Genomic DNA, 23,961 nt, shown 5'->3' on the forward strand with positions numbered 1-23,961 from the left:
TCACGGGTGATTCCGATGGATGATGGTTTTAATGCTGGTTTCCTCTGCTAGAAGATGCCCCTACCCCCTTCCTACTCCAGCCAGTTTAGAAAGACCAGCTCAGTAGATATTTCATGTGTTTTATTTTTTATTTTATTTTTATAACCCTCACCTGAGGATATTTTTTCCATTGCTTTTCAGAGAGAGAGAGTGTTGGGGGGGCAGAGAGAGAACCATGGATGTGAGAGAGACGCATGGACTGGTTGCCGCCCCCACGAGCCCTGACCTGGCCAGGACCGAACCTGCAACCCAGGTACATGCCCTTGACCGGGAATTGAACCCATGACCCTTCGGTTCAAGGGCAGACGCTCTAACCACTGAGCCACACCGGCCAGGACTGTCTCGTGTGTTTTAAAACTTCTCCGCTGTGTATATTTTTCTTATACTTCCTAGGACCACAATCAAGGGTCCCCAGAGTAGCATCCAGGTAGAAATAGCAGCCCGGTGCCCTGGCCGGGTAGCTCAGTTGGTTAGAATGTCGTCCAATATGCCAAGGTTGCGGGTTCTATCCCTGGTCGGGGCACATGCAAGAATCAGCCAATGAATCATCAATACGTGGAGCAACAAATCGACGACTCTGTCTCTCTCTGTGTCTCTCTGTGTCTCTCTCTGTCTATCTCTGTCTCTGTCTCTCTCTCCACCTCTGTCTCCCTTCCTCTCTCTAAAATCAATAAATAAAAATAAAAAAAGTAGCAGCCCACTCGAACTGGCACGCTGTCCCCGGGTGCCGTAACTGCTGGTTACACAAGCAAGATGGATATTTTTGCAGCTCTCGATGCCGGCCGCGGTTCCCAGCGATGCCGTCAGTTTCCGGCGCCACTCAGTCCCGTTTCTGTCCAGGGTACGGATGGGCTCTGAGTCCCGCCCGCTCCCCGGGTCCCTGCCAGTGCGCTCAGCTGATAGATGGGCCGGTGCCGGCCGGGCGGAGGCGAGTTAATGAGGTTCCCGAACCCGCCGGGCGCCTGTATGAGTCACTCGGGGCCGGGGCAGAATCTGTCACGTTAAAGGTACAGAGAGGCTCTGATTCGAAGCTGCAGGTTCCTGTAATTCGCTCATTTCTTTTTGTCATTAAGTTAACAGGGGTTTTAGAAAACAGCGAGGGAGAAAAAGACTCATTTTTTTAATTAAAAAGAAAACCGTAAAGAACTTTTTAAAGGAATATTCTTCCCTGCCCCAGCTCCTTGATACAGAAGTTTATTTTTTCGCTTATTTCTCTTTGATCTTTTCCATTTCAACATGTATTTTATATGATTATAATATATAGTCTGCATTTTTTCACTGCCATAAACCTTTCTTTTTACTGCAACGTAGCTTTCATCATCATAGTGCTGGGCACTCGCTGGTAAAAGTATTAAACAAGTTAGCTTTCGTGGGGGATGGAGATTTTCAGTTTTCAGTATTAGGAATAATGCCGCATCGAGCATCTGTTTTGGGGTTTTTTTTACAAATTTAATATTTTGTTTTATTTATTTTATTATTTTATTTCATTTTTATTTTTTTATTATTTTATTTTATTTATTTTATATTTTGTTAATCTTCACCCAAGGATATTTTTCCCATTGACTTTTTCTTTTAGAGGGAGCGGGGAAAGAGGGAAGGGGTGGGGGGGGAGAAACATGGATGTGAGGGAGACACATCGATTGGTTGCCTCCTGCACAGGCCCCAACCGGGCCCGGGGATAAAACCTGCAACCCAGGTCTTGTGCCCTTGACCAGGAATTGAACCCGCGACCCTCCGGTGCCCAGGCCCACGCTCTAACCACTGAACAGCACCGGCCAGGGCCACATTAACATCTTGGATTCAGGAACCCTACTCCTAAAATTTTAGTCCGCGTAAATAACTCAGCAGAGGGAAAGCAAGCGTTCAGTAGGAAAATCTCAGTGATCCCTGATACAGGCTGTGGCTCAAAAAAAAAACCAAACCTAACGAATTTTGGCGCCACCGGTAGTTTTACAGCTGCACTTGGATGAGGAGCTCTGACTAAAAGGCATTGGCTTGTTTAGCAGCTCTGAGTGATCCTTCAACTTGCTTTCATTTCATTTTTGGTTTTTCGGCAATTAATGAAGTTGAACCATTTTTCCGGTTTGCTGAATGTATTTACAGGATCATTTGCAGCCCTGGACTTTTGCCTTTTTTTGGGTTTTTTTAAATATGTTTTTATTGCGTAGAGAGAGGAAGGGAGAGGGAGAGAGAGAAACATCGATGAGAGAGAAACATCCATCGGCTGCCTCCCGCCCGCCCCCGACTAGGGATCCGGCCCAGCACCCGGGCCTGTGCCCTGACCGGGATTCGAACCAGGGACCTCTGGGTCATAGGCCGATGCTCAGCCACTGAGCCACACCGGCTGGACTTTTGGCTTTTCATAAACCATCACCTCTCGTGCCTTCTTCACCCGCCCTGGTTCCCAAGGGTGTCGTCGTGAGGATTCGGCGAGATACGACGTGGGAGTGTAGCCTGAACAGGGGCCGACCCACAGCGGGCACAGGGACGCTGTGTCCCTAAAAGATACAAAAGCGCCAACAAATTCCGTTGGTCAGACCTTTTCTTTCTCACCCTCAGGGACCCGAGAACATGTGCTTGTTTGTTTTATTACTGAACACACAGAAAAATTTTCATTTCAAGGAATTCGATGTAACGTCAGTGTTTGCAAATAAACCAAGAACCAGATCTAGGAGGAATTAAACTCTGCGGTTTAAATCTTTTCTGTGGTTTTAATTACTATATAAAGTCCCTGTATGCAAGAGCCTTTCGATGCATTAAGAAAAATTGTTTTTGAAGTTCATTGTATTGTTTCAAAAAATAATCTCCAACCCCGATGTGCCTTTAAATATAACACAAAATCGGTTTTGCTGATGTTGGTTAATTCAGTTGTTTTTTTCATTTTTCAAGCTTAGAAAACCTAACGGCGCCGGTGACCGGTGCGCTCCGGTTGGGTGTTTCTGGTGAAGTGTTTCTCCTCTGACTCTTGTCTCTCCCGCTTTCGCTCAGGTTAAAAAGGCCTTCTTCGCCCTAGTAGCCAATGGTGTGCGAGCGGCGCCGCTGTGGGAGAGTAAAAAACAAAGTTTTGTAGGTAAGCAGGGCCGGGCCCGGGAGAACCTGCGGTGGGGACCCTCACACGGAGGCCCGCGGCGTTTCCAGAGGTGCCGGCGGAGTGCACCCTGTAAACGCCAGCAAATGGAAGGGCTTCCTCGCTTTGACATCCGCTCGTAAATTCACAGTCGCTCGCCTGCTTTTACTGCGTTTCCCTTGATTCAGCACCTGGTGTGTCTGGAGGATCCGAGGTGCCTGGTCCCTTGGGCCCGGGGACAGGGCCTGAGGGGCAGGCTGTGGGCAGACGACTGTCTGTCCGCCACCCGGGCTCAGGTTTCCAGGCCTGCGGCCCCTCCCAGCTTCCTCGCGGGGCTGGGGGGGGGGGGCACCTTTACAGGGCAAACGAAACCATATAAAAGTGATCAGGGCCTTTGCTGAATCACTGTTATCCTATTAACACCTCGTGTCACTTACAATATCTAGACTCCGTAAGTCACATCCTGGAGGTCAGAGCAGACCCTGGGCGTGGCCCCCGCCGGAGCCCGACTCACTGCTGTGAAGAGGTTACCGGTTCCTCTTGCGGTCCTGGCACCTGGCCCATAGTAGGCACTTTCCACATACCGGACGGATAAAACCACTGTTTCCAGGATGCTTCTCAGGAAACCATCTAAGTGCCCCCAGAAGCATCATGTCTCTAGAGCTCTGCAATACCTGATCTTATGCTAAAGTGTTTTAAATTATTTACGTGGAGCAGCAAGCCGTCTGTGATGTTTTATCGCAGTCGTCGAGTTTTCTCTCGTGGACTTGCCAAGTACTGCGATTCATTCCCGCGACCAATTTCGGGTTCAATTTCGGCTAAATTTGGGTATCTCGGCTTGCTGTGGACAATTAACGGATTAATAGCTGGAAATAACACGTTAAACTGTGCTTGCTATATATACTTTAGAAGCTGTCTGAGTCGCTCTTCCAGGTTTGCCTGTCATTTGAAATTTTTCTCTTTATGTTTTCAGAGTTCCCTGTGTAACATGCATAATTCTCTGTTGCAGGAATGCTCACAATTACAGATTTCATAAATATACTACATAGATACTATAAATCGCCCATGGTAAGTACCAGAAACCGTTACGTCCGTGACTGGGGCCGTGTACTATGTACGTGTACAGGGGTTGTGTGTGTGCATTTTAAGATCGTCTGAGAGGTTGTTTTTTTGGGTACAGGGGCCCTGCTGGCGGTTGAATTTTCGAAATATATACAATGTGCAGGGAACCTCTGTGTGAATCGCTCTTATGTTTGAAGCTTCAAGGCGGCCTCGGGAGAGATGAGAAGCAGTAGCTTCTGTATTCGGCTTCGGGAACCCCCGGGCCGTGGCGTTCGTGTCCCTACTTACTGCCTAGACGTCCGTAGGTGTCACTAAGCGCATGACCTTGAACAGCTCGTTCCTGTGCTGAGGCCCCTCCCACCACGCGTGTCCTTGGTCCCCACATCCCCGGCTCCTGTCCCCTTTCCGTGCTCCGGGTCGCGAGGAAGCCTTATCGCCCTCCGATCTTCGCCGAGCGTCCGTTTCTGTGAAACCCGCCCGTCACGTGGGGTCTGGCTGGAATCCGGGCCCACGGGTTCCTTACCTGGCCTCTGTTCCCCTCGGCTCTCTCTGCAGCCCCGTACTGAGCCTTTTATTTTTTATTTTTTTTAATGTTTTCATTGATTCCAAAGAGAGGAAGGGAGACGGAGAGAGAGAGATAGAAACACCAATGATGACAGTTATTGATCGGCTGCCTTCTGCACGCCCCCTCCTGGGGATCGAGCCCACAACCCGGGCCTGTGCCCTGACCGGAAATCGAACCCTGACCTCCTGGTTCATAGGTTGATGCTGAACCACTGAGCCACACTGGCCGGGCCATACTGAGCCTCTTAAGTGTGACCTGATATATAGGGTGTCCCCCCAAAAACGTATACACACACTTCGAATAATTATTAAAGGCAGTGTTTATGCAAGTATATTTCATTTTCAAAATTGAGCTCTCAGCTGTTCAAGTGTGTATGCATTTTTGGGGGACACCCCGTATATTCTTTCTTCGGTCAGTGGCACTTCTCTATAGGACTATTGGCCGCCCACTAGGTTGGAGGCTTCAGGAAGAGGCCAGGTTCCTACTGCAGGCGCCCCCACAGCCCCCATAGGGTGCTGGGTGAGGCCTGGTCGTCTTGTCCAAGGCTGAGCCGGACGGGGCCGCGGAAGCGTCGAGGAGCGGGCCCGCTCCCGAGGTCTCGGACGCTGACTCTGGGAGGCGTCTCCGGCCGGCTGCTCAGGAGGGGAAGCGCATTCGCAGAGGTCGCATAGTGGGGCCCGGAACAGCCGCTCGACGTGGTAAGGCAGACGGGGATCTGAAACAGAGCCGGGGGCTCCGGGGTGACTGCAGCCTGCCCTTGAGGCCCCGGCCCCGCACCCTCGGCCTTCGCCAGGGTGGCCCGAGGTGGCCACACAGCAGCCGATCTCACAGCGACGCCTCAGCTCAGGATCTAACCAGTCGAGTGAGAGATGCTAGGGACCTCCCGCAGCCTCAGAAAGAAGGAACGAGTGTGCCTGGCCATGTGTGTGAAAGCGTGCCAGAAATGTTTAATGAAAATATATGAGGCTGGTTTGTTGCGTTTAAAATTGATGGAATATTTCTCTTCGAAGAAATATTAGCGCGTCCTGTTTCGCATTTATATTTCCAATACTGCCCTGCCTGTGTGGCTCAGTGGTTAGAGCGTCGGCCCGCGTACCGAAGGGCCTCTGGTTCGGTTCCGGTCAAGGGCACGTCCCCGGGTTGCAGGCTTGATCCTGGCCCTGGTTGGGGTGCGTGTGGGAGGCAGCCAATCGATGTCTGTCTCTCACGTCGATGTTTCTCTCTCTCCCCCCTCCCCCCTTCCACTCTCTCTAAAAACCAATGAAAAAAATATCCTCAGGTGAGCATTAACATACATACACGTGTGAGTGTGCGTGTGCGTGTGTGTAAATGTCCAGTGTTGAAATATCTTGATTGTTTGCATCCGCTGAATTGTAGGAGTCAGCAGGAGCAACAAAATAGTTCTTCTCCTGTTGTATTAACATTTGTAAATCAGAATTTTTTCTGACTTTCAGGTACAGATTTATGAATTAGAGGAACATAAGATTGAAACGTGGAGGGGTAAGTCCTCTTGGGCGTTTAAAATTTTCTAACATGAGAAGAAAAGTTAAACTTAGCGTACGAAATACGTTTTCATTTCAGAGACCCTTCCCTCTCCGCGTAATGACAAAGCACATTGATTAAAACGTTTGTTTCCGTCTTCGTTTTGATAGTATGCCGCCCGGCTGTGCGGATTACCCGTTTTGTTTAATGGAAACGCACCGAGAACCGGTAGAGGCGGGGAATGCGAGGGAGTAAGGCGGCCAGCGCCCAGGGCTCTGCCCCCAGGGAGCCCGGAGCCCCTGCTTCAGTATGAAGTGTTGCCCCCCAAAAAATTTGCCTTTGTATAGAAGATGCACCAGAGACGTGCCTAAGACTAGCAAAAGCAAGGCCCTGTTCTTATTTAAAGTTAATAATTATTTCTTTACCTATTGTGGAGAAACATAGAACAAGCGAACCTTGAATGAGATGTCTGGGATCAGATAACATGAAATTAATGTCAGCGTTGCTCCCTTTTGTTGGTAACAGTAAAGTTCCCCCTTTATAGTCGCGGTAGCCTTTCTGAAATGGAGCCTTTTTTTATTTTATTTTATTTTATTTTATTTATCTTTTTTTAATTTTATTTTTTATTTTATTTTATTTTATTTGTATTTAATTTTTATTTTTCCGAGAGATAAACATGAAACCAATGCATTTTATTGGAGCCGTGTTTTTTTTTAATTCACGTTGCTCGATTGCGAAACGGTTGTGTTGATGAGCTGCATCCACCGTCCTGGGTTGGGGGGCGGGAGGGGCAGGGACTGTCAGCAGGAACCCGCACACACAGGCCTGGCGGGCTTCACGGCGGAGGGGGCCTTTGCAGGTGTTGGGAGGGGGAGCTGGAGAGAAACGGAGGGACCAGCTAAAGGAAGATTTTGAATTTAAAATCGAAGTTTAACTTTGTACTTCCCGTAATCCGCTTGGTGAGATAAGCAGCCTTTGCGACTGCCGGTGAAACCTGAACCTCCATTAGAATTCCCTCAAGGGCTAGGGGACCGTTCATTCAGTGTGATCTAGAAGTTTCGTGGGGCCATAGACTTGATTTACGATGGCTTTGTCAGTTCAAACTAAACAGTGGGCATGGGGTCAGTATCTGAGCCCTGCCCATTGGGACGTGAAAATACGTGTAAATTAACAACAAGACATTTACCCCTTACCAACTTCTGCTGTATAAGTGTCGTTAGACCAGGTTTAAGTGTATTTACATTTTGGCATCACGTGGTTGTTCAGTAGTAATAATACTACTAACGTCAGCACACCCTTGAATGCCTCCTGTAGGGAAACGTCATCAGTAAATCAATTAGTGGACCTGTATACAAAGATAATTTCCACATACTAGAAAGATTCCCCAGGATACGGCGACTTTTGAGCATTGGTTTGGTAAAATCAAACGTAAGAACATTTCAAGAACAAAGTTGGTTACAACTTTTATTTCTTTTAACTTATAAAAATTAGTTTCCAAGGGCTTCATTAATGCTCCCTCTCCTGAGGGTGGTAGTAATGTGGTGGCACCTAGCGCCCTCTGCTGGCGGGCGTTGCTGCTTTTTATCAGATTCCCTGGCTTCTCGTTTTTACGGTGTCTCTTGCAATACTATTTTTAAATATTTCACTTTTCCACAAAGGCGACATCCTGAGAGCAGTTTGGGAGTTGTTTAAAATAGCCATAACTGTCATGAACAAGATAGGTTTCAGTAGGTTAAATTCGATTTGGGTTTTTTAATCCAATTATCTATAAACTGAAGCGTATTTTAATTTAAGTAATAATTGCAAACAGCAAATGTGTTACTAATTACATCTTTTCTTTCCATAACCACAGAGCTTTATTTACAAGAAACATTTAAGCCTTTAGTGAATATCTCTCCAGACGCAAGGTAAACTGGGGCCCTTTCTCTCCTTTGAAACATTTGTTCAGATTCTTCTGTTTCGTTAGCATGATTGATTGGTTGATAGATTTTTTTTTTTTGTAAACTAGATAAGGGCCAGCCTCCTTAATTCCAGATATTAAATTCAGTAAGTGTAGAGACAATAGAAAGCACAGCCGTTGTTGGTGCAGGGGGTTGATAGTGGACTGGGAAGATGGTCATCCGAAGCAGTTTTGAAATCCAGATCACCTATTGCAGAAACCATCGAGGGAGCTCCTTAGAGCTACATATTCCTGGGCTCTCCCCGACCTGTGAAATCTCTGTGGAGAGTAATGCCCAGGAATGTGCATTCGAACAGCTCCCCCAGCGGTTCCCATGTACCCTGAAGTTGAAGAATCCACCTCTATTAGCCGTTGGCTCTGGGGCTTTTCCACGTTTGCATGAAAGCATTCTTAGCTCTAGAACCCCAGCGAGAAAAAGTGGAATATTGATTTTTTTAGTATTTGATTTCCAAGTCCCAACAAACAGATACACCCACCACGCCCCCTGGTTGGTGGTCACAGGAGAGGCCAGAGAGGCCCAGAAGTGGCCGGCCCAGCAAGGGAGCAGCCAGGGGCCAGTCGGGGTGTCCGCCCCCCCCCCCCCCCCCCCCCGCACATAGCTGCCTCTGCCCCTGGTGGTGCCGCCCATTAGCTTTCCTAGGAGTTGACGTCTGTCATTTCTAAAATAAAAGCATTAAATGTGCCACTACAGAACCTCCAGAGATGTGTAGCTCACACTTGCGTTTGAGATTTAGTAACACAGATTGTGGGGGGGGGAATCTGAATATTTACTGAGTTCTCCGATTTAAAACTTTTCCAAGGCCCTGTTTTAAGTCGATCAGCCTCTTAGGATTTGAAAGCAGGGGTGGTCCAGAGCTTTCTAATTTGTCCTGAAAGCCTCCTAACAACTTCACTGGCTTTTCCCGCAGCCTCTTCGATGCTGTAAACTCGTTGATCAAAAATAAAATCCACAGATTGCCCGTTATTGACCCTCTCAGCGGGAATGCACTTTATATCCTTACGCACAAAAGAATCCTCAAGTTCCTCCAGCTTTTTGTAAGTAGTTTTTAGTGTTTCTAAACACATAGTTGCATCTGCTTTCTCAACGAATTTATTTCAAGTGAACGGGGTCCTGTTTCCCTCCGTCGCAGAAATCATTAGTGTTGAGGCCTCCGTGGCTAAGCTTCAGTTCCCTCCGCTTAACTGCTGTTTGTACTTTCTCGAAAGTTGATTCTGATTAAAAAGCAGTTGCCTTTCGGGGCAAAAATAATAATTATTTTATTATCATCAAAATAATGAAAACACTTGGAATTCTCTATTTAAATTAGAATATTTTACCGCCTAAAATATTCTAATTTGCGAGTCAGTCTAATTAAGGAACTGCTGCTACGCAAGATAAATGGAGCCAGTCGTTACAGCAAATTGCCTTGCGATGCTTTATGGGGATCATGGGTTTGGAAACATATCTTCAAAAAAGATATGTTTTAAAAAACATATATGTTCAAAAACATATCTTCATTACTATAAGAATTAACTTCTTATAGTAATGGCGACTGTGAGAGGAAAACCCAAAGCAGGTAAAATTTGGGCAAGAGAGTACCATGTTGGTCCAAATTATGGCTGTGTCATCTGTCAGGTTTCTCAGCGGCATTTGAAAGGAGATGATTTCATAATTGAAAAACTTAGACCCTTTTGGTCGGCAGGTTTCAAAGAGGCTCAGAGGGACTGGAGTGTCCACAAGAGGGCTTGAATTTGTGCTTTTAATGGCAGGCACTGAATTGGATTTTTTTCTTTTAAGGGCATGCACTGAATTTGAGGTTCCAGGTAATTGGTCAGCTAGGACCAGTAGGTGGCCTCACTCATGGTTCAGAAGACACCATTTGAAGAGTTGTGGGGTTTTTTAAAGAAGATACTAGACATTAAAAATGTGCGTCAGGCCCAGCCGATGTGGCTCAGTTGGTTGAGCATCAATCAACCCGTGCACCAGGAGGTCACCCGTTCAATTCCCGGTCGGGGCATGTGCCCTGGTTTGCGGGCTTGACCCCCAATAGGGCGCATGCAGGAGGCAGCCGATGGATGTTTCTGTCTCTCTCCCTCTCCCTTCCTCTCTCGGAAATCAATAAAAATGTTTTTTTTAAATGTGCATCAGATCAGCTCTCCCATTGCCTACCCCACAGCCTCAAATAAGGCGATGAAATGGCATTCTGGTCACGGAGGGTTTCGTTACAGGGAGAAACCCGTCCCTCAAACCAGTCCCATATTTTAATAGTTTGCGTGGAAAAATAACAGTCTTCGTGTTAAAATTCATGCTAAGGAAGTAGGTAGGAAAGAGAAGAGACGTTTACAAAAAGGCATGAGGTTTGGTAGAAGAGCAGTCCAGGGAAGAATTAGGGACATGGGGCTGTTGTTGGTCACGCCTGACATCGCTCGGGCTGGGAACACAGTCGCCTTAGCACTGAGCTTTCACGGGACGGGGCGGGGTGGGCATGCAGGGCCCACGGGGCCAGGCTCGAACCCGTTAAGCCTCAGAGACAGCGTTTTAAAGTAACACTCATCACGACAGCTAAATACTATGAAGCATTTACAGTAAGCCAGGCGCTGTCCTGAGCACTTCCCATGATAAATCTACCCTCTCAGGTAGGTGTTTTTATTAATCCCGTTTTATAAATGATGAAACCGGGCGAGGCTGAGTGACTGCCACAGTCACTGCTGGCAGGCTGGCCAGCGGCCTCCCTTCGCCCCACCCCGTCCCCACTGTGTGCGGAGGCCCGTGGCTCGAGGCCGAGCTCGCCCCCCTCCCAGGTGCGCGGTGGTCGGGCCCAGCGCCTCCCCGCGGCCCCGGCCCCGGCCCAGGGAGAGGAAGCAGCAGTTGGAGACGGGCCTTTGGTGGTTTTCTCTCCTGTAAGAAGTAGAGGAGGTTGCCCCCTATTTGGGCCAATACGGTGATTAGAATCATGCTAGTAGGATGGCTGAATGGCTAGAGCTTTTCAGATCAAAATCCAGAATTTCAAAGAAGTTTCAGAACCTGATTTTTACCAAACTGTGAGCTCATTTGCTGAGAAAAGGGAGCGTTCCCCGTGGGGGACAGTGGACAGTTAGCCTGGGCGCACGGTGTGGATTTATCCTGCATGGCCACGGGCTAGATCACCTAATAGGTCTCTCTTTTTTTTTTTTCTCTCTCTCTCTAAATTTCTAGAGAAATTCATGGTTTGAATATTGATGAACTCTTTGACTTGAACATTTTGTTTCTCCTAATTGTTCATCTTTTCCTGATAAGTATAAGTTACACCAGGAGGAGGGAATCAGCTGCACCCTTTATAAAAGGTGGATTTTTGAAACCGTAGACCCTATTTCATGTGTTAGACAAACATCAATCCTAGACTGACCTCTTCCGACTCTCCCTCCTCCTCTGAAACAGCCGTGGGAAGAAAAAAAAAAAAAGAAGTTAACTTTTAAAGGTTCTTTTAATTCTGTTCAATTGGCTTGTCCGTGATTCCTAGTGGGCAGAAATTGTCCAGAGGAGAGTTCAGGGCGTGAACGGAGGCGGGATGGCGTGAGGACGAGCTTAGAGGCTCCGACAGCCACCGTCAAACACGGGGGTGTGGAAATGTGCGGGGTCTTGATGAGAATTCCCTGGCAAGGGCCGAGGGAGCAGGGAGTTCACGGGAATACTTAAGAGTGAAGGTTTCTTGGTGGCTTCTGGGTCTTAATTTCCAAACAGACCTGTGTTCCCTTCTATTCTGTCAGCAGGCAAAGAGAAGGGGGAAGCGATACATTGTTAATGCTTTGCAATAACTTACTAAGTAGTTAAATACATTGTTAATGCTTTGCAATATCTTACTAAGGAGTTAAATACATTGTTAACGCTTTGCAATAACTTACTAAGTAGTTAAATACATTGTTAACGCTTTGCAATAACTTACTAAGTAGTTAAATACATTGTTAATGCTTTGCAATACCTTACTAAGGAGTTAAATACATTGTTAACGCTTTGCAATATCTTACTAAGGAGTTAAATACACTAGACCCGTAAACTGGTTTGAACAAAAGACGTTTCATTGTTTGTGTTAATTCGGACACCCGGGTAGACTGTCAGAAAAGACCCGCTTGAATCTGTCCGCTCGCTTTTTGCGCGGGCCCTAGAGCGTTTGCGCTGTCCCCCGCAGATGTCCGACATGCCAAAGCCCGCCTTCATGAAGCAGAACCTGGACGCGCTGGGAATCGGGACCTACCACAACATCGCCTTCATCCACCCGGACACGCCCATCATCAAGGCCCTGAACGTCTTTGTGGAGAGACGGGTGTCCGCCTTGCCTGTCGTGGACGAGTCGGGTGCGTGTTTGGCCCTAAACTGAAACACGTGTCCCCGTAACGTTCCTACCAAATAGCCTTGCGCGGGAGATGAGTGGGGGAAGTGAACATTCAGACCCCACGAATAAATTCAGCCCCGAGGAGCACTCTGGATAATAAGAATCTTAAATTGGCTTCATTTTCACATATTCCGCTAAGATACAATTTCATGTTCATTTAAAAATAGACACCTGTAGCCCTGGCCTGTGTGGCTGAGTGGTTTAGAGCATCAGCCCTCGCACGGAGGCGCCTCGGGTTTGATTTCCCATCAAAGGCACATACCGGGGTTGCAGGTTCGATCCCGGGGGCGCATGCAGGAGGCAGCCAATGGCTGTGTCCCTCCCTCCCTTCCACTCTCTCTGAAAAGACGCGTGTATTTTATTTAGCAATATATAATTCTTTAACTATGGCCTAGTTCAGATTCATTTTATTTATTTATTTATTTTATTTTTTTATATGGAAATTTCAGATTCATTTTAAATGTTTTTTTTTGTTTTGTTCCTAAGACACTTTTCTAACATATGTTTTCGTTTTTAGGGAAAGTTGTAGATATTTATTCCAAGTTTGATGTAATTGTAAGTATTTTTCAATTTCATTAAACCCACCATCTAGACTGCATTTAATACGTAGTAAATAACGTGCTTTTGTGGTTTTCCGTCGCTTAATGCGTGTCTAGCTTTTCGGAGTGTAAAGATCTTACCAGGGAATCCCGTAGACTCCCTGTAGTAATTGTGCTTTCACTGTTCACTAGTTTAGCAATGGGTAGCGCATTAGTAGCATTTCTTGTCCCTTTTCAGCACATGTGCGGTTTATGCATCGCTACAGCATGTGCGTGTATTTTAAACGGCCCTGGTTCCATGTGGGGACATTAGTCCAACAGACACACGCTCAGCGCACATCAACTTGCGGTCATGTGCATCCCGTTGTTGGATGACCGGGGACAACTGTTCTAAAGAAGACAGCAAGGGGACCGAATAGTCTCATCAAGTCCCACTTGCATCCCTGGTTTAAATCTGCTGGGTTGACTTCGGTGCTACATCTTTCCCCTCGATGCTTTTCTTCCTCACTCATTTTTCATTAAACGCACGTCCTTAAAGCCTTCCGCCGCTGCTGAGAAAGGGAACTGCAACTTGGGTGGCCCCACGCGGGCACACCGTTCGGGGGCCATCACGTTGACCCCAGCGTTGAATGCTCTGGGCAGCTGTCTCAAGGCCTTCTGTCCGCCCTGCCCCGGTTAGCATACTACACACCAAAAAATGGGCTCGTTGGCATGCAGTTGAGTGGGACCTGCTAAGATTAATGAGAACCCCAAGACGGGTTCCCAGGAAGGGCCTATCAACACTTCTCACCCTAGGTTAGTCTACCTCTCAAAAGGCTGTTTATGCAGGTAGGGAGCCTTGAACGTGAGGATGGGTGGGACGGGGAGGGGTCCTTAGAAGGACGCCCCGTCGCATTAACAAGGCTGCTCCCCGATTAAGGTCCCACCCTGTGAGTTCTCATTATCCCCGAGATGACGACGACAGCAGGTCTGACGGCACATTGCGGGCTGGTGTGCTGGCGCTGAATAAGCCGTGTGTTTAAAATCAGGTGGCTTTAGACTTACTAATTTGGGGCATTGGTGTGAACTGAAGTGAAAGTTAATTCATTGTGTGACTTTATTACAGAACCTTGCTGCTGAAAAAACATACAATAACCTAGATATCACGGTGACCCAGGCACTCCAGCACCGCTCCCAGTATTTCGAGGGCGTCGTCAAGTGCAGTAAGCTGGAAATACTGGAGACCATTGTGGACAGGATCGTAAGAGCGGAGGTGAGAGGGCTGTTCCAGATTCATTCATCCCCCCCACACCCACACCCCTACCTCCACCCCGACCTCAGGCCATACAAGCACCAACCAGTGAACGGTCCTCGGGAATCGGGAATCTCAGGACCCAGGCCTTGGGGTCACCTTCAAGTTCAGTCCCTGTTCCAGAACCTAGCATGTTCCCTGGCACATAGTAGGGCATCTGTAAATGTTCATTGAACGGAATTTATAAGTCCCTATATCATAGTTGAATCAAGCGAACTGGTAAGATACTCCCACGGTTTAAAAAAAGACATTCAGCCCTGGCCAGTTTCTCAGTGGTTGAGCATCGACCTCTGAACCAGGAGGTCAGGGTTTGATTCCCGGGCAGGGCACATACCCAGGTTGTGGGTTCGATCCCCATTTTGTACCCGTGGGGGTGGGGGTGTTAAACTGTTGGATGTGGAGAACAGGAGGAGCCCCAAGGTAACTGACCAGCAGTAAGTTGAAAGTTTTTTAAGTCTGACAAGTTTTTAAGTCTGCCTTAAGGATGCTTCATTGAAGTCATACCTCAGAACGTTCCCCACGCGTTTATAAAAGACTTTCAAGGAGAAGGAGAGGCATGACTAACCTATTTCGCTTTATTGTCGTTCATTTGTCCTCTGAATATTATTAATCATCTACAAACTTCATAGAGAAAAGACACGGTAAAAAAATAAAAAACAGTCCAAGGGCAGTGACCTCTTGGTTTCAGTGCTCATTTGGACTTTTCCCCACATAAAACAGAATCTGATAGTTATTAGAAACTGAGATACTTTTAAAAATTAAAAACTGTTGCCTGGCCGGGCGTGGCTCAGCGGTTGAGCATTGACCTAGGATCCGGGAGATCGGGGTTCGATCCCGATCAGGGCACAGGCCCGGGTTGCGGGCTGCAGCCGATCAATGACTCTCTCATCATTGATGTTTCTATTTCTCTCTCTCCCTCTCCTTTCCTCTCTCTGAAATCAATAAAGATATATTTTTTAAAAAAACAAAAAAACTGTTTAAGAGAATCTGAAAGTACCCGAGGACTGAAAGGTCCTGGGTTCAGTTCTGGCCGAGGGCACGCACCTCGGTTGCAGGCTCAGTCCCCCGCCCTGGCCGGCACTCGAGGGGGAGGCAACCAATCAACGTTTCTCTCTCTCTCCCTCCCCCTTTCTCTCTCTCACTTCTACTCTCTCTGAAAAGCAATGGAAATAATACCCCCTGCTGGTTCAGTTCCCGGTCAGGGCACATGCCTGGGTTTCCAGGCTCGCTCCCCAGTAGGGGCCGTGGGTGTTATGCTCTCACATTGTTGTTTCTCTTTCCCACTCTCCCTTCCTCTCTCTCTAAAAATCAATAAAAATTTTAAAATCTTTAAAAAAAAGTCATCGAGCAAATCAGCATCGCGTTTGACCGTTAGAGCCAGAGACCTTTCTGTGGCCTGTACACTGTTCCTGCCTCTCATTTGTGGGACGGGTTCATGGTGGAGTCTGTGAGAGAGAGTGTTTTTCTCCTACTTTCCACTTTAAAACGTTTGCTTTAAACTTGCTCAGCGGCCTGCTTTTCTCGTTCGCAGGTGCATCGGCTGGTGGTGGTGAACGAGGCGGATAGTATCGTGGGGATCATCTCCCTGTCGGATATCCTGCAGGCCCTGATCCTCACGCCCCCGGGTACGAAGCGCCGGGAGACGGAGGGGCGGGCGCGGGCCCTGCTGCTCCCCCCGCGTGGCTTTCTGTTCGTTCCTCTGTAAACCATTCTCACTTCCTTTGTGGTTATGAAGTCGCACTCCTCTCCTTGGGGTGAGAGAGAAAAGTTTATAGAAATCGTCCTGACTTAGCCTCTCTCTGCCCAGCGGCGCCCGAATAATAGACTCATTGCCAAGTTCATCACAACCTTTCTGTTAAAAAAAAAATCTAAGACCTGCCCTAGCCCGATTGGCTCAGTGGTTAGAGCGTTGGCCTGCGGACTGGAGGGTCGCAGGTTCAATTCCCGGTCAAGGGCACCTACTTTGGTGGCAGGTTAGATCCCCAGCCCCTGGTGGGGCGCGTGCGCGAGGCAGCCCGTCGCTGTGTGTCTCTCACACCGATGTTTCTCCCTCCCTCCCACTCTTTCTGAAGCAATGGGAAAAATATCCTCGAATGAGGATGGGTGGGGGGGAGCTAAGACCTCTTCAGTTTTGCTTTATGTTTCGGATTACTAACTGGAAAAACAGGAGGGAAATTCTTTGGGTTCTAACTATTGAAACCTCCATCTACACTTCAAAAAGAAAATAACTATCTAGCGCGTTGAGTCTATAAAACAGAAGGCGTAAGCGCAGACATTTTTCCGTGAGGGGGGTGTGGAAATCACGTTAGCGAGCAGACGGCACGGCCGCAGAACCTCATTTTGCCAGATTCACGCTGAGCCAGCCCTCGGGTCACAGCCGGGAGCGTGCAGGGGGAGGGGCCTCGGGGAAGAGTCGGGGGGCCTCCTGTGTCCCACCGTCAATAGGGGGGTGGGCTGAAGACATCCTAAAAGCGCCAGCCCCCCCTTCTCCTTTCCTCTCCTCCCCTCCCTGCCCCCAGTAAATACAAACAACCCGGCCTTGGGCTGCGCAGGCCAAGTCCAAGATCTGGGCCAAGACAGAGGCCAAGCGACGTGCACTTTGAACTCCTGCGAGTTACACATTAAAGTGCGAGTACTACGGTATTGATTTCTCTTTGGTCCAGAAATCAAACTAGCCGAGACTCGTTTTTTTGCAATTGACCCTTCACCTAAAGGTGCCCGCCCTTCAGGAATCCCTGCCACCCGTGAGAAGGCGTCGCACTCACCGAGGGGGACCCCAAGGCTGTGATTCCAGTCGAGCAGGGACACCCAGGGGCCCAGCAGCAGCACCTGGGACTCCTCAGAAACGTGCACCCAGGGCCCCGCCCGCATCTCCTGAATCAGAAACTCTAGACATGGGGCCTGGCGCGGTCGCTTTCAATTTTCAGATATTAGAACCCCGGCTGGTTTGGCTCAGTGGTTGGTTAGAGCGTACGCCTGAGAACCAAGGGTCACGGGTTCGATTGCCAGTCAAGGGCGCGTACCTGAGTTGCAGGCTTGATCCCCGGGCCCCAATAGGGTGCACGTGGGAGGCAGCCAGTCGACATGTGTCTCACACGTCAATGTTTCTCTCCCTCCCTCTGTCTCTCACTCTCTCTCCCTTTCCCTTACACTCTCTCTAAAAATCAATGGAAAAAATATCCTTGGGTGAAGATTTTTTTTTTAATTTTTTCAGATATTAGAGAATGTGAAACTGTAATTTTTATTTTTTAAATATATCTTTATTGATTTCAGAGAAAGGAAAGGAGAGGGAGAGAGGCAGATAGAAACATCAAAGATGGGAGAGTCATTGATCGGCTGCCTCCTGCATCCCCTGACTGGGGATCGAGCCCGCAACCCGGGCCTGTGCCCTGACTGGGAACTGAACCCTGATCGCCTGGATCCTAGGTCCACGCTCAACCGCTGAGCCACGCCCGGCCGGGCACGGTAATCTTTATAATCATGAAAGGCTGATAAAAGGACCAGTGAATGTGAGATTGGTCCTGGCATTTGTAATAACCTAAAACTGGAAAACAACCCAGGTATCCTTGAGCAGAAGAATGGAGAGATTTCTTCTGTTCATCCCATGGGATGCCACAGGCATTAACGATGAACCACAGCTCTGTGGACATGGACCACCCCCCCAGACAGCGTCCAGCCGAGGAGCAGGACCCACCCAGAGGGTGGTTACAGCCCTTCCTGCGTAGGGAAGAGGCCTCCTCTCCCGGCAGAGTCAGCCACGCGGGCACGTAACCTGGCACCTTCAGAGAAAGACTCGCTCCTCCAGGCACTGGCCCTGCGCCAAGGCCCACAGTTTCCCCAGTGGGGTCAGGCTCCCGGCTGTCCCTGTGGCCGAGATTCTTTGTACGTCACAAACTCAGAGTAAACAGTCAAGTTCCTTTTTTAAAAAAATATGTCTTTATTGATTTCAGATAGAGGAAGGGAGAGGGAGAGAGAGAGAGAGAAACATCAATGGTGAGAGTCATTGATCGGCTGCCTCCTGCACACCCCCGACTGGGGATGGAGCCCGCAACCCGGGCCTGTGCCCTGACCGGGAATCGAACCACAGTCTCCTGGATCCTAGGTGGATGCTCAACTGCTGAGCCTCGCTGGCCGGGCCCACCAACCCTTTTTGAAATATCCTGGCCAGTTCAAGTTGGTGTTACGTGCAATTATCCTTAAACGTGTTTAAGACTTTTTTTAAAACACTTTTATGTGCACAGTGGAAGTGCTTTGCACCATCACTGAAACGTAAACACTCGTTTCTTTTTAAATTCTTTAGCAGCGGAACCCCTTTCTTTTCCGAATTAAATCTGGCGTGTTTAGATTTACAATATGTGATACAGATTAAAAGCCTGCTGCAGTTGTGGGGGGTGGGAGTGGGGAGCCTGGGGCCCCCCTGCTCGGCCCCCTGCAGCCTCGAACCTGCCCCCGAGGCGGCACTGCGAGTCCGCAGGGACCTCCGACGTGGAGGACCGCGCGCTGTCGGGGAGGGCACGCTCGGCTGCCACGGATTTCGATGTCCCTCTGAAACTTCATTTTCCCTCTACTGACAGGTGCCAAACAGAAGGAGCCGGAGACGGAATGACCGCCGCGAACGGAGCCCTTGAGGACTTGAACTAAGACTCTGGGTCACGCTTTGCCTCATGAACACTGACCGCCATGGAAGAGACGAAAACGGCCAAGGATGTCTATCAGGGTTTAGCGACGGGTGTGTTTTTTTCCAGCGATGTTGAAACGACGCGTTGAACAAAAAAAAGAGAAAGACTTGACGTGCGTTCGAAGAGCCAGGCTTGGGCTGAGAGGCTGTTTTCAGACTCTGTCTGAGAGATTCCCGATGCTGTCTGTCATTAAAGTGCACTGTGTCCTGAAAAGTTTATTATTTTTCATTTCAAAGCATTCACTGGTGTGGCGCAGGTCACGGGACGTAAGGCGGGTGTGTGGCACTCTCAGACCTAGTGCCTTATGTCGACCCCGGCGGGCGGCCGCGGGCCGTCGCGGCTGCTGGAGGCGGCCGGAGCAGGGACGTGTGTGAGGTGACACCGCCGGAGAGTGAGTCTTTGAACCTTCTTACCAAATCAGCTTGTTTTCCTTAGATTTGTCGGACGGCTGTAATCTGAACCTAAATAACCCTCCGACTTTAAGGGCACGCCCGTGTGCAAGCGTTCCAAACTATCGCGCAAGCCAGACTACTTACAACAGCTCTATTTATTTTTCCTTTCCTGCGATTTTTTTACACCTCTCTTTGGCGGGTAAACGTCACCGCCGTGCCCATCGATGCACCGCCGGTGGTCATGTTTAAACGGCAGATTTCTCGTGAAGCGTGGGTCCGGAAAGCGACGCGGCTTCTCCAGCAGCCGCCGTCGGGTTTTAAAAGCCCAAGTGCTAAAAGCACGCGTGGGAGCCCGCTCCGCGGACCGCAGACGGGCACCGTTTCTGGGGACGTGAGCGAAGAGCCGGGGAGGCGTCCGTTTTTGCCTTGTTGCGTGGAAATGTGAAATCGCGCTGTCCGGGTGACGGCCGAGGCCGCTGTTTGTGTAAATCTCACTGTGGCACCTGCGGTATTGCCATGCGATGGAAGAGAAACACGGTTTCCTGGTGTAAGTGCGCTGAACATGTTGACACTGTACATATGAGTGTAGTTTGTTTTTTTTTTGGGGGGTTTGTCTGTTGTTGTTTTTTCAGATTGAAAAATGAAAATAAATCTTAACTATCTACCGTTTTGTTAAAGGAGTTCTTTAAAATATGGGGGGTTTCAGCACATAGTAATTAAAATTCTGTTTGCAGTCTCCCAGTCGGATATTTCTCCCCAAATAAAGGAGAACATGAATTTCCGTACCCTTTTTCGATCGTCAGAAAAATACCCGTAACGATTCGATTCCTCAACTTTACGTTGCTCCGTTATTAAACAGAAGATACTTGATTTTAAACTGCCGGGCAGGTTTTCTTGTGCTTAGCTGTCAGTTTTTCCATTCCTAGTCGTCACATATGCATAAAGCCAGTGGACTCCACACAAAAAAACACACTAAAACTAATGAGTTTAGCAAAGTTTAAGAATAAGAGGTCATCAGAAATCAATTGTATTTCTATATGCTAATAAGCAACCAAAAATAAAAGAATGGTAAGCCCAGCCGGCGTGGCTCAGTAGTTCGTTGACGCATGAATGAACCAGGAGGTCACGGTTGGATTCCCGGTGAGGGCACAGGCCCGGGTTGTGGGCTCGATCGCCAATAGGGGGCGTGCGAGAGGCAGCCGATCCATGACTCTCTCAGCGTTGATGTTTCTCTCTCCCTCTCCCCCTCTCTGAAATCAATGAAGATACATTAAAAAAAAAAAAAAAAAAAATCCCAGCAGGCTTTTTTGTAGAAAGTGACAAGCAGATTCTAAAATTCGAATGAAAATGCAAAGGACTTAGATTCTCTGTGACTCTGAAAAAGAACCAGGTTGGAGGGATAAAACTACCTGGTTTCATGACGTATTCTATATAAAGCTACAGTAATCATGATGGTATACTGTTGATGTAAAAACAGACAACTACATCAAGGAACCAGACAAGTGTCCAGAAATAGGCCCACCCGTATATGGGCAACTGAATTTGGGCAAACATGCAAAGGCAATTCAGTGGAGAAAGGATCTTTTCAACAAATGGTGCTGGAACAATTGGAGACAGCAGGTCCTCAAATAACATCGTTTCATTATAACATTGATGGGGTGGGGGGGATTCCTGGCCGTGGCAACTGTCTGTGTGGAGTTGGCATGTTCTTATATCTGCATGGGTTTTTTTCTGGGGATTCTGTTTTTTTCCCACATCCTAAAGGTGTGCAGCAAGGTGAACTTTTGTGTCTGAACAGCGACCCAGTCTGAGTATGTGTGTGCACACACACGTATGCATGTGCACCACTACAGTCACGTCACTCACTGAGTCACCAAAACTTGGGTAAATACTGTAATTATCTTGTTTTTATTCATCTCTCTTGAATGTATGCATAGCTCACGTTTATTTTAATGTTCAACATTAGAAGTGTTTTGGGTCTTTATGTTTTTGTTTGGGTGATGTGTTTACGACCAGAAATATGCCCCAGGAACTTAACTCTTGTTTATGTCAATTAGCCTAGGGTAAAATTGAGTTCATTATACGTCATTTTGCTTAAAGTCGCAGTTCCCAAGAACCTATCAGGGACATTAAGTGAGGACTTAACTGTATTCATATGCAGAAGAAGAACTTTGATACATACGTTTAACCACATACAAATATTAAAACAGAGCTCACCAATTTTCAGAAGGTACATCATCCAGGATTTTTATAACATACCCATAATTAGTCCACTATAAAGTACTAGATGTGAAACGAAACAAAAATATATTACCTATAATCAAGAGAAAAATCATTCAATAAAAGCAGACCTATGAATGATCCAGATGTTACCATTGGTACAAAAAAGATTTAAAAATAACTATGATAAGAATGTTAAAGAGCCTACAGAAAACATGGGTGTGTTGGATAGAGATGGGAGAATTTCAGGAGAGAGATGGAAACTAAAAGGGAACCAAATAGAAATCCTAGAACTATAAAATATGTTACCCTTTTTTTAAAAAAAAAAAATCATGAAACTAGAGAGGGGAAAACAGAGACAAGAATAAACAAAGGCTTTTTTGGTATAAAGCTATCAAACCAATTAATATATGTGAAATTGGAGTCCCAGAATGAGTGGAGAGAGGAAAACACTTAAAGAAATACTGGTTGGGAACTTTTCCAAACTGGGTAAAAAAAAAAACAGTAACTCACAAATCTAAGAAACTCAGTAAACCTTAAACAGCATAAAAGCAAAGAAAACTACCCACACAAACACATCATAGTCAGACTCTGAACACCAAATATGAAATCTGAAAGCAGACAGAGCAGGGAATATATTTCATAAGGGAAACAATAACAGGATAGCTGATTTCTCATCAGAAATAAACAGAGGTCAGAAGAAAGTGGAACATCTTTATGGACTAAAATACACAGTCTACCTAAAATCCTATATCCAGCAAAAACAAATTTTTCAAAAATGAGAAATAAAAAGGTAGCATGAGAGAGATCTTTTTGGTGAAGGAACAGATCTGTTTTGATTGTGGTTTTAGTTACACAGTTCTACACACGTCATAAAATTGAGTAGAGTCACACACGAATGCATGTAAAACGTGCAATCTGAGCAAGCTCTGTGGGTAATACTAATTTCAGTCTCTTGGTTTTGATACTGTGCTGTATTTAGGTAAGATGTTACCATCCAGAGAACAGTACATGGGAACTCTACTATTTCTGAATACCTGCTAATCTATAATTACTTCAAAATAAAAAGCAGAGACATAAAGACAATTTTCAGATAAATCTATTGTAAATTTGTTGCCAGGAGACTGCAAGAAAGGTTCCAGCACCCTGGCCAGTTTCGCTTAGTGGTTAGAGCGTCAGTCCATGGGCCAAAGGGTTGCAGGTTCAATTCCCAGCCAAGGGCACATACCTGGGTTGCAGGTTCGATCCCCAGCCCTGTGAGAGGAAACCAATTGATGTGTGTGTCTCTCTCACATTGATGTTTCTCTCTTACTCTCTCTCTCCCCCCTCCCTTCCACTCTCTAAAAATTCAGTGGAAGAAAATATCGTGCAGGCATGAGGGTGCCATGGTCAATCCATACACAGCATATTGCCAAAGCTCAATTCTCTGATTTTTGAAATTAAAATGTTCTAAAAATAGAAGTTCTATTTTTTTCTGCACACCAGTAGAAGAAACTCCAACACTGACAACTCTTCACACGGGGAGGGACCAATAGTGAATACGTCCCTCAAATGGTAATTACATCTGTCGGTGGTTTATGAATATTGTGACTAAATGCCACATCTGAAGGCCGTATGTCATCCAAGCCTTACTGGCACAAGCCACCACCTGTTTTATTGCAAGGAATCAGCCACCTGCCTCTTCCTGAGCATCCCCCAGGTGTGTCACAGGCTCTCAGGAGCAGGTTTTCTGCTCCAGCCCTCTGTGGGCCAACGCTCCTGTCAGGAGCACTCTGGCCTGGGGGCTTGGGGAGAAGGCCAATGTCACCCACAGCCCAGCAGAAACTAGACTTGTACTCTTAATGAAACTTTATTGATGATTTTATAGTTGATACATTAGTTTCCTGAGACCACTGTAACAAAATAACACAAAATGGGGACTTAATACAACATACATTTATTGTCTCACAGCTCTAGAGGCCAGAAGTTCAAAATCAAGGAGTCAGCAAGGCCGTGCTCCCTCTGAAGTCTCTAGGAAAGAATCTTTCCTGCCTATTCCAGCTTCTGGTGGGCTCAAGTGTTCCTTGGCTTGTGGCCACATCCCCCTGATCTCTGCCTCTGTCATCACGTGGCTTGCCTCTTACCTTCCCTCTGTGTCTGGGTGCCTGAGTCCCTTCTTTTCTTATGAGGACACCAGTCATATAGGATCAGGGCCCAGTCTACTCCAGTAGGACCCCATCTTAACCAATGACCTCTGCAACAGCCCTATTTCCAAATAAGATCACATTCTGAGTGGGATAGTACTTCAATATATCTTGGGGGGGGGGGGGACATTCA

General features: G+C 47.4%; 1 protein-coding gene across 6 annotated transcripts in view; it reads left to right on the forward strand.

Moving 5' to 3' along the window:
• PRKAG2 (protein kinase AMP-activated non-catalytic subunit gamma 2) overlaps nucleotides 1-20,090 on the forward strand; it is a gene marked incomplete at its 5' end in the record, with an annotated part of 167,235 nt that extends 147,145 nt beyond the window's left edge. For all 6 annotated transcript variants that reach the window (XM_081147785.1, XM_081147784.1, XM_081147787.1 and 3 more), the window contains 10 exons: nucleotides 3,028-3,109; nucleotides 4,116-4,174; nucleotides 6,188-6,233; nucleotides 8,068-8,122; nucleotides 9,084-9,210; nucleotides 12,321-12,486; nucleotides 13,042-13,079; nucleotides 14,169-14,315; nucleotides 15,886-15,979; nucleotides 18,929-20,090. In XM_081147785.1, coding sequence (XP_081003911.1) covers nucleotides 3,028-3,109; nucleotides 4,116-4,174; nucleotides 6,188-6,233; nucleotides 8,068-8,122; nucleotides 9,084-9,210; nucleotides 12,321-12,486; nucleotides 13,042-13,079; nucleotides 14,169-14,315; nucleotides 15,886-15,979; nucleotides 18,929-18,960 — 846 coding nt within the window. In that variant the 3' untranslated portion in view covers nucleotides 18,961-20,090. The remainder of the gene's footprint in view (nucleotides 1-3,027; nucleotides 3,110-4,115; nucleotides 4,175-6,187; nucleotides 6,234-8,067; nucleotides 8,123-9,083; nucleotides 9,211-12,320; nucleotides 12,487-13,041; nucleotides 13,080-14,168; nucleotides 14,316-15,885; nucleotides 15,980-18,928) is intronic.
• Between the last annotated feature and the right edge of the window lie 3,871 nt (nucleotides 20,091-23,961).

The sequence above is a fragment of the Miniopterus schreibersii genome (assembly GCF_964146895.1).
Source record: "Miniopterus schreibersii genome assembly, chromosome: 9".
Lineage (NCBI taxonomy): Eukaryota > Metazoa > Chordata > Mammalia > Chiroptera > Miniopteridae > Miniopterus > Miniopterus schreibersii.